At 41.1% G+C, this 16,578-nt stretch overlaps 1 protein-coding gene across 4 annotated transcripts in view; it reads left to right on the top strand.

Moving 5' to 3' along the window:
* Positions 1-16,578, top strand: part of unc5a (unc-5 netrin receptor A) — a 130,807-nt gene that overhangs the window by 54,911 nt on the left and 59,318 nt on the right. For all 4 annotated transcript variants that reach the window (XM_069171072.1, XM_069171073.1, XM_069171074.1 and 1 more), the window contains exon 2: positions 11,011-11,226. In XM_069171072.1, the coding sequence (XP_069027173.1) occupies positions 11,011-11,226 (216 nt within the window). The remainder of the gene's footprint in view (positions 1-11,010; positions 11,227-16,578) is intronic.

Genomic DNA, 16,578 nt, shown 5'->3' on the forward strand with positions numbered 1-16,578 from the left:
TGCAGCTTATTTTATTTTCACCTCACTGACGTCTAATAACCTCAGTGACTGCACAGCGGCATACATCATTATTGTCATTACTCGTCTATCAGTGCAAAGGGTTATTCTGCATGTCCAGGGTCCTATTTCCATCATTCTTAATGTACATGATCCGGTAAGGAGTCATGTACAAATTACAAGAGTGATTACCGTTGCCAAATAACATGAGTCAGACTCAAAGAGGCGAATATTCATCAAAGTGAGGAGGCTAAGCCGTTGAGCCAGCTATTGGGATTTTGACCAGACCGAGTATCAGTGTTGTTTTGTCTTGCATGAGCTGTTGTGAATGTTACAGGTGGCTGCCGTCACACATGCAGAGCTTCATTATAGTGACGAAAGTTATTGCTTCATATTTTATTTAACTTCATTAAATTGGCTAAGAAAACTCAAATTCATTTTTTGAGGTAGATTAACCCGAAATAGAGGCGAAGGTGTGTTTTGAGTAATGAAAGCAGTGCTTCTTCCAAAACCGATTTGTATTCATGCATTTCTAAGTCCCAGCCGCCAGTGTGTCTTTGCTCTCGGTTGTGATGTCAGGAGGACTGGAAAGAGCCGGGGAAAAAGAAAACTTTGAGAATAATCAGAAAGCTGTTCAGGTTGAAATGAGTTTCCCCTTCTTTACACCGCTGCTGCCTTCGACTGATACCCTAAACACACGTGGAGTTCAGATGTGCTTTGGTTTGCTTTGGACGGGAAGTCATATCTGATAACCAGCTATGCCTTTCATTTCTAGACAGGTTCACGCGCATCTACATAATTCCCAGTTATAGTTCTCTTTCAGGTCTGCAGCCTGTGGATTTAAGTCTGTTATTTGTGAACATGCAGTATTGTGGTAAACACATGCCTTTTTAATAATGCTGCTGCTATGTGTCTGCATTTCTTACAGTTAGAGCAATTATTATTCTTGTCTTGTTTTCATTCTCATTAAAGTGGGCAGAAACTATTTTTAGTCATGTTAGCCGCATGGCGATAAAGTTAGCAACCGCTGTCTGTCCACTGCTTTGGTTAATTTGGATTTCTGTGAAATTTGGTTCCCAGAGGATTAATCCTACTAACAATTTTGTGCTTTTAAGTAAAATGTTGGATGGATTGCTATGAAATCCATTTGATTATAAACCAAAACAAATTTATGGAGCTACATAAAAGATGAGATTTTTCTTAATTTAGAAGATCTTGGCATACTAACTAACACGTTAGTTCGGTCCCAGTTACATCAGGTGTAAACATGCAACCTGTATTTCAATAATGACCGAATGAAGAAATTTGTCTTTTCAATTAATGCCTGGCATTAAGGATCCTTTCTGTTCTCTTATTTCTGCCTGCATTGTGATTAATTCTCAATTGGCAAATTAGAGATGTAACTGACACATCCCAGGTCAATAAACGATGTGGCATGACAGCTTTTTTCATGCTTAACCAATATTTCAAACTTTTTTTTTTAAGAATGTTTTAAGAATATTGTTGGGATGGGTACTGGGGCTTTCACAAAATACTTGCATACCATTTTTGATAAATAATCCTCAGTAATGTGGATATAATGACGAAGTGTGTAAAGGCAAGTAGAGCAGCTACAGGCTGCAGGCTGGTAAAATGACATCACTTTACTGTAATGCAGCCTTTAGAAACAGGAATATTACAGTATTAACCTGTCAAAAATCTGAGACAATATCTAGTCTCATCACGATACGATAAAATATTGATATATATGCTGTGCGGATTGCTTTTACTTCTGCCTGAGATTCAATCACATTACTAGCCAGAGCTTTGTATTCCATACACAGTGCATTAACAAGTGTATTTCTTTTCTTTTTCCAATGAGAGCATCCAGAACCAGATCACATGTTAATGCCATTTGTATCTTGTCTTGTTAAAATAATGAAGTTCAATGCGACTGCCTAGTCAATCTGTAAACCAGTGACAGTTGCCCTCTATACTTAAGCATGTGTTTGTGCTAATGTTAGTGGCGAACTGTAAATGAGTCCCATTGCACATTGTGTCACCACTCCGAGGACTGGTGGCTTAGTAAATTGGAAAAGTTGGTGCTGGCATTGTGTTACGGCTATCAGCGTTTGAGCAGGTGATGCTTTATCGCAGCCTTGTTATGGATCATATCTTTGTGTTGTGTTCTAATTCTCCGTCCGATGCTGAGGAGCCTCCGAAGCTCCGTCACACTAATTAGACGGTGCGAGTCATTCTCCATTTGTTCCGACCTGGATCTTTACCTGGAGGACGATAAATGATGAGACGCAGAGGAGGAAAAGAAAAGAACAGGCAGGTCGAGGGGGTTGATGAGTGTCGCAGCGGCCCGTTTTACAATGGTCAAAACACCTCAGAGCATAATGAACAACTTTAAGGAGCTTGTGCAGACATCAGCAGTTATACACTCTTCATTTGTTATTTTGCCAACATATTTCATTTGTTTTACAGACCCTAAATTGGTAGTGTATTATCTGTGAGGACATGCTGCAAGGCCAGCTGAGAGAGAACATGTTTTATCTAATTGTAAAACTCCAAGTAACACTATTTGTAACATGAGAAATGGGATGCAGTGAGTTTCATTACAGCACTGAATTGCAATTTGTAGTGTTTTGTTTAGTTTTTCCAGCATTGTGAACGACATAGATTGACACCATTTGATTATTTTAAGGTTTGTGGCTCTTGATCATTACAGCGGTCTGCCTCACTTTCTGCAGTTTGAATTGTCCTCCATTTGTAAAATGGAGTGTGAGAAACTTCTCATTTTAGCTGTAGGCATATCCAGTAATTAAAGGATTAATTTGGTAATCTAAATTGTCTCGACTTTTTTCTCCTCCTTCCTCCCATTATTTCCCAACTTCCATTTCAAAGATTTAAGAATGCCTACATTCCTTCTCCGTCTGCATTTCTCTTTCTTCCCATGCCTGCTCCGACTTCTATAATCAACTTGCTTCGGGATAACCTCGTTTCCGGCTAAGCGTAAGGGGACGACAAATCCGTGAGCGTGTGCGTGCCTTGGATGGCAAAGACTGCGACTGCGAGTGCCCCTCCTGACAGCTCAGGATGTCTTCAGTTCCTTTGAGGATTGCATGTAGTTATTAAGTCAAATGTGTTTAAATCTCTGTGGCTCTTTTGAGAAACATCATGCAACGAAGTGCCAAATAGGTGAAGCTTTGAAGAATTGAAGGCATTTACATCACCAGTTTTGCGACAGCGAAGCATTCTGGATCTTCCTCGAAAATGAGCCTTCTGTCAAGTGTTCGTCATGTCTGCACAGGCTTTACACGAGTAGAATATTTTTCTCCTCAGCTTCTTTGATTTCACCAAAATATTTTGTAGCTCCTTTTCATTTTTAAAGACTTTGAATTGAATTTCATGTTTTTTCAGCCAGATATTTTGCATGGTTGAAATGACCTTTTACACCGAGTGTTCCAAGTGTTAAATAGATGTGTGATGCAACTCTGAGTGATAATGTTTCTTGAGCCGACAACAAGAAACAAGAAATAATTTTTAGACAAACGCACTCAAAAAAAAGTGCATTTGGGTAACTAATAATGCAACTTGATCTTTGCTTTCCTCTGGGTTTGAATTATGTATTTTAGTTGAAACTAAGCTTTTCATCTCTTTAGGAGATGCTATTTAATATGAGGTCATGATCAAAAGTTTATTTTCTTCACAAAGCAGCTAAACGTTCTCCCACTTAATTTGCAATTAAAGAGGACAGAATATAATGGAACATGAATAAAATAGCTGAGAATTTTCTAGTGCAGGCTTCAGTTCATTGGACGTCACACCCACTGATTAAACCACTGATTATTTGAGAGGCAGATTTAGTCCCAAAACTGGACTGTTTGTGGAAACATCTGAAAGCGAACGAGGACAAAGCATCAGCTGTGGCACTTCAGTGATGAATATGATTATTTCTTTTAATTTGGAGATTCCACACTATTAATGATGCTTCTAAGAATAGAGAGTGTGGTTTCACAATCGAAGGCTAGACCGTATAACTATTTCAATCGAAACGATGAATTTGTCACGCACTCTTGCTGTTACCTACACAATTCAGGCTCCCAGCTGTTTATCTGGTTCGGCATCACGTTCAGCCATTTATTCACACCCATTTGCACAAACATGCGCATTTATGCAGACAAATATACAGACACACATGCAGCCGGTCTCACTGACAGTCACTTTCAAGACGGCGTCGCCTTGAAAGGTGAGCTGAAGCGAAGATGTCGTTGGTGGTGCCGCTGATAGATGGCACAAAGTTGCTTCCCTGCGTTGACCCCTCCACTGAAGTTTTTACTTCAAATAAATGAGCAGGAAAATTGATAAATAGGAATCAACATTCTGGAATAAGCAGATGTATAAGCTCCTGTTCAAAGGTGTAAAGCTCGTTAAATAGTGTTGCTGTGCTCCATATTTACACAACAGCTCCAACATTTTTTCTTTTCCGTTTTGTTGACAAACTGTTTAGTGACACATCTCAAAAAGCAGCATTTAATCATTCAAAGAGCTGCCTATTTGAGTAAAGATGATTTATGTCGCCTGCTTTTGATGGCAATTCTCAAAGTTGACAATGTGACCCGAGCTTCAGGAGTGAATCTATCATGGAAATATTCCTGTCAGGAACACTGTAGGCAGCCTGTTATTAGGATCCTCAATGAATATATGCAAACAGACATACAGTCCTGCATCAGTGTACATGCTTACCAGCCAATTTTGTTTTCAATTAAATGGGTGAAGATTATAATAATGTGGCATGTGTGAAAATAATTTCCATATTCACTCCCATCCTCCCAGGGCCATCTTCTCCTTCTGTCCTTCAGTCTCTGATTTCTTTTCTTTTTTTTGTCAAGCCTCTCTGTATCCTCCTTCCTCCGATACAAATGTGATATGATGAAGTTTAGGTTGCTATGGGTGCCAGCTCCCCTACATGTTTATTTAATGCCTCGCAGCTGTTTCCATACAAGTGCATATTTGCTGACAGTAATTGATTGTTTTCCATACCAACCCTAATCACCGGGAATATTGCATGGTATCAGAATTTGTTTGTTTCATAGCATTGCTGTGCAAACCTGCTCTTTTTTTGTTTGCATAAATAGCCCTGCATCTGTCATTGATTGAAAGACAAAGCTGTTTGTTAGCAGCTTTTCGTCCTCTTCTGCATCCTTGTCCTTTATATTTTGCATACATGCACATGTTTTTTTTTAGGCTTCCTGTGTGTATTTCGGCCACCATGATAGTGTCTATGCGGCATACGTGAACATGTGTTTGAAACATGACAAGTGTGTGTGGTTGAAGGACTGCTTGTTGAAGCATGGTTGTCTCATTGAAAAATGTATTTTGAATCCCAGACATGTGAGGAGTAAATGTTTGTCATCTGGGGACAAACATCAGTCCGCCGTCCTCCACATTATATATGATGGTGGATGATGCTTTTTTTCCTTTACAGACCCCATTTCTATTTCTTTTCATGTGTTTGATCACTATGTTGTCACAGGTGTACTGACAGTGACATGAAGAGTGCTCCTGTTCCCAGAACCCTTATGTACATACAGTGGGTACGGAAAGTATTCAGACCCCTTTAAATTTTTCACTCTTTGTTTCATTGCAGCCATTTGCTAAAATCAAAAAAGTTCATTTTATTTCTCATTAATGTACACTCAGCACCCCATCTTGACAGAAATGTAGAAATTTGTGCAAATTTATTAAAAAAGAAAAACTGAAATATCACATGGTCATAAGTATTCAGACCCTTTGCTGTGACACTCATATTTAACTCACATGCTGTCCATTTCTTCTGATCCTCCTTGAGATGGTTCTACTCCTTCATTGGAGTCAAGCTGTGTTTAATTAAACTGATTGGACTTGATTAGGAAAGGCACACACCTGTCTATATAAGACCTTACAGCTCACAGTGCATGTCAGAGCAAATGAGAATCATGAGGTCGAAGGAACTGTCCAAGGAGCTCAGAGACAGAATTGTGGCAAGGCACAGATCTGGCCAAGGTTACAAAATCATTTCTGCAGCACTCAAGATTCCTCAGAGCACAGTGCTCCTCAGAGCTCCATAATCCTTAAATGGAAGAAGTTTGGGACGACCAGAACTCTTCCTAGACCTGGCCGTCCAGCCAAACTGAGCAATCGTGGGAGAAGAGCCTTGGTGAGAGAGGTAAAGAAGAACCGAAAGATCACTGTGGCTGAGCTCCAGAGATGCAGTAGGGAGATGGGAGAAAGTTCCACAAAGTCAACTATCACTGCAGCCCTCCACCAGTCGGGGCTTTATGGCAGAGTGGCCCGACGGAAGCCTCTCCTCAGTGCAAGACATATGAAAGCCTGCATAGAGTTTGCCAAAAAGCACATGAAGGACTCCCAGACTATGAGAAATAAGATTCTCTGGTCTGATGAGACCAAGATTGAACTTTTTGGCGTTAATTCTAAGCGGTATGTGTGGAGAAAACCAGGCACTGCTCATCACCTGCCCAATACAATCCCAACAGTGAAACATGGTGGTGGCAGCATCATGCTATGGGGGTGTTTTTCAGCTGCAGGGACAGGACGACTGGTTGCAATTGAAGGAAAGATGAATGCGGCCAAGTACAGAGATATCCTGGAAGAAAACCTCTTCCAGAGTGCTCTGGACCTCAGACTGGGCCGAAGGTTCACCTTCCAACAAGACAATGACCCTAAGCACACAGCTAAAATAACAAAGGAGTGGCTTCGGAACAACTCTGTGACCATTCTTGACTGGCCCAGCCAGAGCCCTGACCTAAACCCAATTGAGCATCTCTGGAGAGACCTGAAAATGGCTGTCCACCAACGTTCACCATCCAACCTGACGGAACTGGAGAGGATCTGCAAGGAAGAATGGCAGAGGATCCCCAAATCCAGGTGTGAAAAGCTTGTTGCATCATTCCCAAGAAGACTCATGGCTGTACTAGCTCAAAAGGGTGCTTCTACTCAATACTGAGCAAAGGGTCTGAATACTTATGACCATGTGATATTTCAGTTTTTCTTATTTAATAAATTTGCACAAATTTCTACATTTGTTTTTTTTCTGTCGAGATGGGGTGCTGAGTGTACATTAATGAGAAATAAAATGAACTTTTTTGATTTTAGCAAATGGCTGCAATGAAACAAAGAGTGAAAAATTTAAAGGGGTCTGAATACTTTCCGTACCCACTGTACATTATATTCACAATGATTACTATATAAAGACACAGAGTGCTTTAAAAAGCATCAGAACAGCACTTGAACAAACCCACTCTGAAGAAAAACGTCAACCAGCAAAGTGTTTGAGACAAATTTGATCTTGGCTTTGTTGTTAATGGTAGCTAAACATGAAAATATTTAATATTCTGGGTAGTAATTTTAATTGAATTAATTTCAGAGGACATCGTAAGGCACTGATGGTGTCATAAAACACTTGTTATAGCGGCTGTTCATCACTGTGATGTAAATTATGTCCAGTGATTGCTCAATGATGCTTTCCTTCAGGGACATGATGTCGAAAAAAAAAATGTAATTGGCTCCAAAGGGCACATGATGTGTTGGTGCCGTGAGGGAGAAACACAAAAGAGGGTTATTTCCTCTCCGGCTGTGATTTTTCTCCCTGCTGACATCCTCATACTGTGGTCCGTTCTGCAGTTCTGTTTTTTTCAAGTAGATAGGAGAGAAATTTTTAAAATAAATGCTTATTTTACAAATGGCGATAAGACATGTCAACAGTAAGCAGCACGCTGACACCAGCAGAAGACGAGGGAGGATTTGTACGGGGGAATTTTGTTTCAAAATGAGACTTGAGATTTCTGTCTATACAAAAAAAGATACCTACTCCTGGAAAGTGATACAGTAAGTGACATTAAAGTAAAAATCATTATGAAATATTGATGATGGCAGGTAACAAAAGGGATTTACCAAACGGCAACATTTGTGAAAATCTAATCCTGTATGCTTTTTGAACTGCAGCGGTGTGCGCACATAGATCATGGTTACAGTGATGACAGGAATATCACCTCTTTTTAGATTTTTAAATATATTTCCAAGTGCGTTTTGACTGCATCGTAAACACTTCATCATCTCCTCCTCCTGTGGATGCATTCAGTCCCTGACTTGGGAGTTGACGTGGTCAGCTGGACAGATGAGACATGAGGTCTGTGTGCAGCAGGAAATCTGCCCTGGACATCATGGCTCAGCACACTGACAGCTGGTGCACCCTTGTTGTGTGTGTGTTTGTGTGTGTGTTTTAGGTCAGATGAAGTGGGTCTCGAGAGAAATGCAGCTGCAGACAAACATCAGGTCAAAACTGGGTGTGTTTCATTTAAAACGTACAAGAATACAAAATATTCTCCGGGATTCTTTTTTTTTTTCTTTATGTAACTGTCGATGGGCCCTGGCAACACATCCACCATGTTGTATCCATTAATTTATTGTCATTGGCCGTACAATCAACAGGGGAGACATTCAGTGTCCAATGTTTGTTTGTGCGTGTGCAAAATGATCTGGCAACGGGCTCAGATGCATTTGGCAATTAATGACGGCCTTAGCCGATCACACTCAGTGGAATCTAATGCAGTGCCCATAGTGCTGCTGTATGTCTATTTGATTTGTGCATTGACCCGCAAGAAGTCTGTTAAGTGGCTGATACTCTGTGTGTGTGTGTGTGTGTGTGTGTGTGTGTGTCTGTGTCTGTGTCTGTGTGTGTGTGCGCATGTGCGCGTGCGCGCACGTTGACTTTGAAGTATGTTGTGCCGTGACAATAATCTAAGCCAATTTACTACAGATCAACCCTCCATTATGGCTTTGACATAAAGCAGTGCGTGACTAGAATGCCCTCCCATAAAATGACAATTTACTTCTCGAAAGAAATTACGCGTTTAACCTCATTAACCTAAAGTACATGTTCTAAAATGGAAGACTAACCCCCACCCTTTTAGTGATTCACACAAGCGCCCTCACCCTCAAACACAAAGTGGAAACATCATCAGAAGTTGAGAGTTCGTGCTGAATGTGACCGCACAAATGAGGAGCCAGCGGCGAGTTAACGGCATCAGGAGTTCATCAAGTCATTCTCACAACTCGTCAGGCTCCTCGGGTGGCGTTGGTTTCGCTCTCTGTTTCAACATCATCTGTCTTCTATAAGATGATTAACCTGGCAGGTGTGGGGTGAGTCTCACCCACTGTTTTAGTGAGCTGTCGTCTTCAGTCTGCAGGGAGTACAGGGGGTCAAGCCCAGCCAGCTAATGGCCGCGGTCACAAAGCTGGAAGCTGGCCCATTAGAAGAAGCCGCCATCATTAGAACCAGCACATTTTCAAACAGGCTGACCTACTGATCTTGCGCTTTTTATTTGCAAAACTTTTGACTCTCCTTTAAAGCAATTATACTCACTATTTCTGATGAACTGTGGCCTTTTCCTCGACACCACGAGATGAGAATCTCACATACGTCGCGGCTAATGTCAGGCAGTTATGTTGTCATGAAAGAAAAGCTGCTGTATTTTTCTCTGCAAATGCATACAATAAGAAAATGTCATCGGAAAATGGGGACAATGGCAAAGTGTCAGCAAGTGATGTATGTCGTTCATTGGACACAGAACATTTAGTTTTCATTAAGAGTTAAACATGTACACGAAACATTAACGGGGTTCAGCTGCGGCAGCAGCGGCGTTTCACTATATCTCATCCTGATAAATTAGCAACTCAGCACACAGGGGTGAAGAAAAAAAGGGAAAGAAAGAGAGACATTAATATAATGTGTAGTGGAACTGACAGATAATGTCTTTATTTAAAGATTGGTGTTTCATGATGCAACGTAATATTATCCCTGACCCGGGCATCAGCAAGCTGTAAGGATGAACAAAGGCTGGGTGAGGGAGGAGAGCACGAGAGGAGAGAAAGGTCAGCTTGAGTGTTGCCGTTTCATTATGAGAGATGTGGACTCCCGTCCTCTCCTGCTGCACAGGGAGTGATGGAGACGGTTGTTAATGCCTGATCTGTCAGCCATATTGGATACAGGGCAGTAAATTAATATTACACTCCTTTTAAAGGGGTTTTATTTTGGGATTTACTGGTCTCCCCTGAGTGTCGGTGGTGTAAAGAGGTTATTTCCCTCTTTCTACTCTGTTCTGTGTCCTCTCGCTATCTCTCGCACAAGCCTAATATGTTTAGAGAGGGAGAAACTGTGTTCGTGGAGGAAGGATGCGTGCGCTGTAGGCTCTTTTGTGTCGTTCAGCATTTGTATTGAACATTTTTCAGCGAGCACAGAACTCTGCTGTGAACTGTAGTATTGTCCAAGCAAGGACAGCTCCTGTAGCTTTGCACAGTGGAGCTATATCTTTCCTATTATTTCTTTCCATAAGTCCTCAATGTCATGTAAGATTCTGTAATTATAAAGAAAACATGTATAGTATATCGGAAGTGATTCTGAGTTAACAGACTGTCTAGCTGTCAGTCATCTTTAACCTCCCTGCCTCCTGCCCTGTCGTGCTTAATGTGGGTAGAGTTAGAGTCCTGGTTGAAGAGCCGTATAACACAGTGTGAAGTGGCCTAGTCGCTGAGACGGGATTTATGGCTGCTGGTCCATCAGCGGTGATGTTAAAGGGCTTTGATTAAGAGCTGGAGTAAAGACATGGACGACACTCTCCCTCTGACCCAGCCAAGAGCACACAAGGCCGAGCTCTGTCACTGCCAACTCTCCTCCGTACAACTCTGACTCTCTTTTTTCACTCTGTCTGTCCTTCTGTGTCTGTCTTCTTCAGCCTCTTTCATATGCATATGTATGAGCTGAAATTCACCAAGGACACTGAATCTCTGCATTAGATATTTGCTGCATTTTCGCTCAGTAGATAGGCAGTCACAACCACGAGACACGAAAAGGTTTCAGCTCCTGCCTTCATGACAACTTGAAAAGCTTTGAAAGCTTTTTTTCAGTTTTATTTGGCATCCCTCTAAAATCTCTGCTTTTTTCTTTGTTTTTGTTTTTTATTCTCCAAGGCTCCGAACATGCCGCCACAGCAACACTTCCTGGCACCTTCTCGGACCAGTTACCTCGCTTCCTAGTGGAGCCTGAGGACGAGTACATCGTGAAGAACAAGCCGGTGACTCTGACGTGCCGCTCCACCCCCGCTACACAGATCTACTTTAAGTGCAACGGCGAATGGGTTCACCAAGACGACCACTTGATTGAGCGGATTGTTGATCCAGCCACAGGTACACGAATCAACGCTGTTTTCCATCCAAACAATTCATTTCCATTTAATTTTGGCTAAAATGTGCATCTTTGTTGGCATTTTTTTCAGCTGAGCTGAGCAGTGTTTTCACCTGTGTTCCGATGTTGTCTGTTGCAGATGTTTGACATGTGCAACTTCATAGATACATTATGTAAAGTGCTTGTGTGCCAAAACTAAGGTTTGCAATTTGCCAGTGATTTCTGTGCTCCATCAGGCTCTTGGCTTATCCTCCAGCCTATTTAGCCTGCCAGACTCATAATAAGCACATTGGTTTCAGTCTCAGAAATCTTCTCGATCACCTTGGAGACCTGTTTGTTTTTCTCTCTGTTGTGCTGCAATCGTCCGCCTCCGCCGTCAGTGTCATAAACATGTATGACACTAATGTGGTGTGATTCAGCAGCGATCTGCAAATTCAAACCACCCATTCACAGTCCTGACAACTGATTGGGAAAGAGAAACGTGGAAATGACAGGATTTGTTTGTTTTTTTTCCCAAGGGGGAGCAGGAAGACACACACACACACACACACACACACACACACACACACACACACACACACAGACACACACACACACACACACACACACTAGAAGCACTCTCAGATTCGTAGATATACATAACAAACACATGTTTAAAAATAGGATAATGCCCAGCAACTGAGATCTTACAAAAAAAAAAATGACATACCAATCAGCTGCTGCACACATATAAATGAAAATACAATGGCAAAGCAGGCAAATCTGAAGGGAAATTTAATCAGAAATGCAGCAATTTATATGCACACGTCACCTCTCTGTTTTAAGATAAAGAGCTCACGGTGTTAACATTTTATCCATCTGGTCTACAGAGTTTAGAATTAACATGCAGCAGCTCCACAAATGTAGGCAAAACCTGTCTAAAAGATGTCCTTGGTATCTAGCTCTACGAGTCGAAGTGTGAATTCAACCTGACACGTTTGTGGGTAAGGATTTCTTCTAGTCTCCCACACTGAGGCTTTGATTGGTGAAAGTACTGACTTCTCTTTTTTTTCTAATTAAAAACAAAACAAAAAGAAGCTTTTTTTAATTATTATTTTAGACTATGTGAGTGACTTTGAGACATAGGGGGAGATTTAAACTTCACTTCTCTCCTGTACAGGATCTGTTTTCTTGTGCTGTAGATGTTAGAAGAGACTACAATATGGCTGTATATTTCCACAGAGTCTAGTTTATGTCACTGCGTGGGCACATTGAGTGCAGGTGAAAGAGGAACTGAATACACGTTGCATCTTGTTTATAGCTCTTCATGTCATGCCCCACAACCTTTGCTGTCACTCACACACAGTCTTCCCATTGGTTTGATTTTGTTTTATCTCGTGCATGAGACATTTTAGAGTCAGTCTCTTGTAAATAATGGCTATAAAAGAGTCTGAAAAGTTAATTAGTTCCGTTTTGAAAAGGGAATGCGAGCGCACAGTGGAGCATTTGTGGATTTGCATCATTAGGAAGAAATTGTCAGTGAGTCAACAGTGAGAAAATTTGATCTTCCTTCTTGTATTGTTCATTAACAGTTCTTTTCTCACAGTTTCTTACAGTTGTTGAGGGGAGTGATACAAATGAGAATTGCTATGATGAATGGGACAGATAGATGAGTGTTTTTGTTGATCCCAAGTTGGAAAATTATTTTTAGAGCAGCAACTTATCAAGGCATTGCACAGGAGCAGTAAGTATACATATAAACAAAGCGTTGATATTGAAAGAAAAAAAAGTGTTGAAAATTTACTAGCAATAGGTCATCTCACTCACCAGATGTAGGCTGCTGGTATAAACCTGCAACCCAATTATTTCAGTCAACATTCTCCTTTTCCGCTATCTGTGTCTTACCATGTTCAAAATCCCCGTCACGACAAGAGACAACAACTACCTCTGACACACTGAAATTGGGAAGTTTTGACAAAGATTTGGATCATGCAGTAAAGCATGTCTGTTTGGGTATTGTTCTGGGATTTAGACATTTTAATGCCACGGTTCGCCTCCCAACGTCATCGTTGCTGCATCCTGCACTTACTGCTGCCTAAAACGATTATGATTGCTTGAAAAGAAAAAATTCAAATAAGCCTGAGAGTTTTTCATCTTGAAGAGAATGATGTATGGTTGCAGGCAGACTATTCTACAGTACCGGCACAGCACGATGGAGCACAGAGCCTGGTTATGTGAGACTCAGCCATAGGTAAACTTAAAGCCTTAAAGACATACAGCTGAAGTACCTGATTGTTTTATTACTTTTCTGTGGAAAAAAAACGTGTTCCTTTTTGTATTACTGTCAGTGTGTTGACGTGCACTTAAGTAACCAGGTGAAAGACGGCTCTGTTCAGTAAGCTGCTTTCTTAAATGCAATTTTAGCAAGAAACCTGGTTTCCAGAATCACAGCAGAAGATTAAAGAAACTCAACGTTCCCATGGAGATTTGTCCTAAAGACTGCAGATTTCTCTGCCATGTTTGTGGGTAACCGCTTTTCTAAGCAGCTTCCAAGACTCCATGTGCATTACAAAAGACAGGAGACAAGGAAAGTGTGACAGCAGTGCAGCTGGCAGAGAGGAGAGATAATTAATATAAATACTTCCAACTCAAGTGCAGCTGAAATTGAAATTAACACAAGCACTGTAGAAACTTTAAAGTGGAAGTCTAAATAAGTCAGCTGACTCATTGATAGAGGAAAATATTCTTTCTCTTCCTGCCACACAGTGTCTTCTCCCTCTAATAAGTTCAAATAAACATGCAGTTAAACAATTTTCTGATTACCTGCAGGACCTTGATTCCTAAGAGGGATTTATCATCTGTTTGAACTTCATGTCGAAAGGTCGGATGTTATCAGGAACTCTCTCCCTCCTCCCCTGTCCTACGTCTGATGGGGGGGGGGGCAGTGATGTCCACTATATGTAACTTTCTGAAACTGACGATCAGATATTCAGACCCACTTCACGCCGTGATTAGCTAGCTGTGCAGCGGTCAGTCAGGGCCCAGGCATTGTACGTTTCACTCAAGCTCTTTTTTTCTCAATTATTTTGAACACTTGTCATGAGTACTTCTCAGTGTGACTCTATCCATGTCTCTCTGGAGAGATTGTCTGAAAATGTGCACTGTTATCTCTATCTTTATAAAATATCTCTCGTGCTCCCTTCTCCTTTCTTTGATGGTCGGCTGTTCACTCCACCTTCAGAACGACTGTGAGCACATTTGATTTCCGATATGGTCGAACATCTGAAGAACTCCACCCGAAGATCAACCTGGTCATGTAAACCCACGGATTGTCTGATATACAATCACTGGATTTTAGCAGCCCTCAGTTGGATGACACTGTGGATCACCAACTTTGATCTGGGGAATATGAATTGTGTTTTGTCAATAGCCAAAGAACATGATGTGGCCCATAAACTGCTGATTTTATGGGAACATCACATTACTAATGCAACATTGCTCTGCCAATGTTTAATGATGATGGACCATTTGCCATGTGGTTATGAACTGTTATAGTGAGCATTCATTTGTCTGTGAAACAAATCCGTCGTGCTGCGTGCCACCGGACCCCCGCAGCAGCGAAGTGCTCCGGCTCTACAAACCCCACGAAGTTCCAAGGCTCCCTCTTAGCTCTGCACATCACTCTGTGGTCCCACTGCCTTTGATGATGAATGTCTCATATGTGGAGCTGTGCCGTTATGAAGGACATGCGGTTGTCCAGAGGTATGGCTGCTCCAAGGTACCCACATCGATCTCTCAAACACTTGTGCTGTTTAATGTCACCGCTGCCCGGAGGAGTTTACTGATGGCTCCGTCTAATCCCCCTTCCTGCTAGAGACATGTGAGGCGCACACATCCAACTGCACTAAAGCTGTGTGTGTGTGTGTGTGTGTGTGTGTGTGTGTGTGTGTGTGTGTGTGTGTGTGTGTGTGTGTGCGCGTGCGTGCACGTGTGCGTGCTTGCGTGTGCTTGCGCGTGTGTACGTGCAGCTTGTCAGGCTGTCCTCTCACACTGGTCGTCACAGTCACACTGGACTCTAAACTCACACCTGTTGCCAAGCAACCAGGACTTCTGTCACACCAGAAGCTGCCTGATATCAACATGATGCCTTGAGGAGTTGGAGACATATCCAAGTTAAAAAAAAAAAAAAAAAAAAAAGATTGACAATTATAGTGGAACAGAGAAAAATCGCCTTCTCAAAATAACATATTTCTTTGAGAGCAACTTTAAAAATGTTTTTTTTTTACTTGACACTTAAAGGTCACCTCTGCCCATTTACACCCAGTACAATTCACGCTTCTTTTCTCTAATAACATAGACAGAGATGTAAGTACCATATGTGCCCCTGTGACCAGCAAACAACAATCAAAAAGGTCCTGAGATATCAGACACTGGTTGCAATTCTTATCAAGGATCCCTTTTTATTTGTTATGTAAATGACAAAAATAAAATAATGGAAATTGCATGTAGACACATTGGAGTCAAGATTCATTGCTGGAGATGGTGTGCACATTTGTTGTTCAATAATATTCTTCTTCCAGTATTTGATAGAGGAGCGGCCCAACAATGAAGTTTTGAGTTTTGAATATATTGTTAGAAGCAGACGTGCATTTGAAAAACTACTAATAAATGTAAACTTTCGGTAGAAAAAAATCCCCCGTGAGCACCCTGGCTAAGATAAGCAGGGATAACAAGTTACAGACATATGACAAAAAAAATTCTAAAAGTAGTGAACAAGATTTTATCCTAACAACAACCTAAATGGCACCGACACACTGGCTAACAACATTAAAAATAACCATGTCTAATCCAAAACAATAAATTATCGATACGAACAAAATATTTAAAAACATCCCAAAACATTAAAAGCTTCTTGCAGCAGTGATTTACATTTCCAAAGAGAAACCACGTTTTGTAATTTTAGATCTACAATAACTGCTGAAGGCTCCAGGCAGATGGAGCAAATAAAAGAAAGATAAGGTTAAATTTGACCACAGTGGGGGGAAAAAAACAATTAGTGTTGCAACTTAAAATCTATTGAGCAGTTTTCATTTCTTTAAATAGGAACGAGCCGAGCAATATGATTACTTACCGTTTACTACCATATACATGACTCTTCCGTATCAGTTACACTGAGGTAGCTCTCCCTTAACATTTCAGGGTGTTAGACTTGTTTGGGTAATATTACAAATCACAGAGCACGCTTTATGACAATGTTAGACTATCATTCTTTATTATTTTTGCTTCAGTGTGAGTTGCCAGGTATTTCCTTCACTGTATAAACCAGTAATAGATATAATTGTTTTGTTTTGTCAAAGACATTATATTATGTCATA

This window comes from Embiotoca jacksoni, unplaced genomic scaffold, assembly GCF_022577435.1.
Source record: "Embiotoca jacksoni isolate LCO1_2020_lvr unplaced genomic scaffold, fEmbJac1.0.p SCAF_5, whole genome shotgun sequence".
Lineage (NCBI taxonomy): Eukaryota > Metazoa > Chordata > Actinopteri > Embiotocidae > Embiotoca > Embiotoca jacksoni.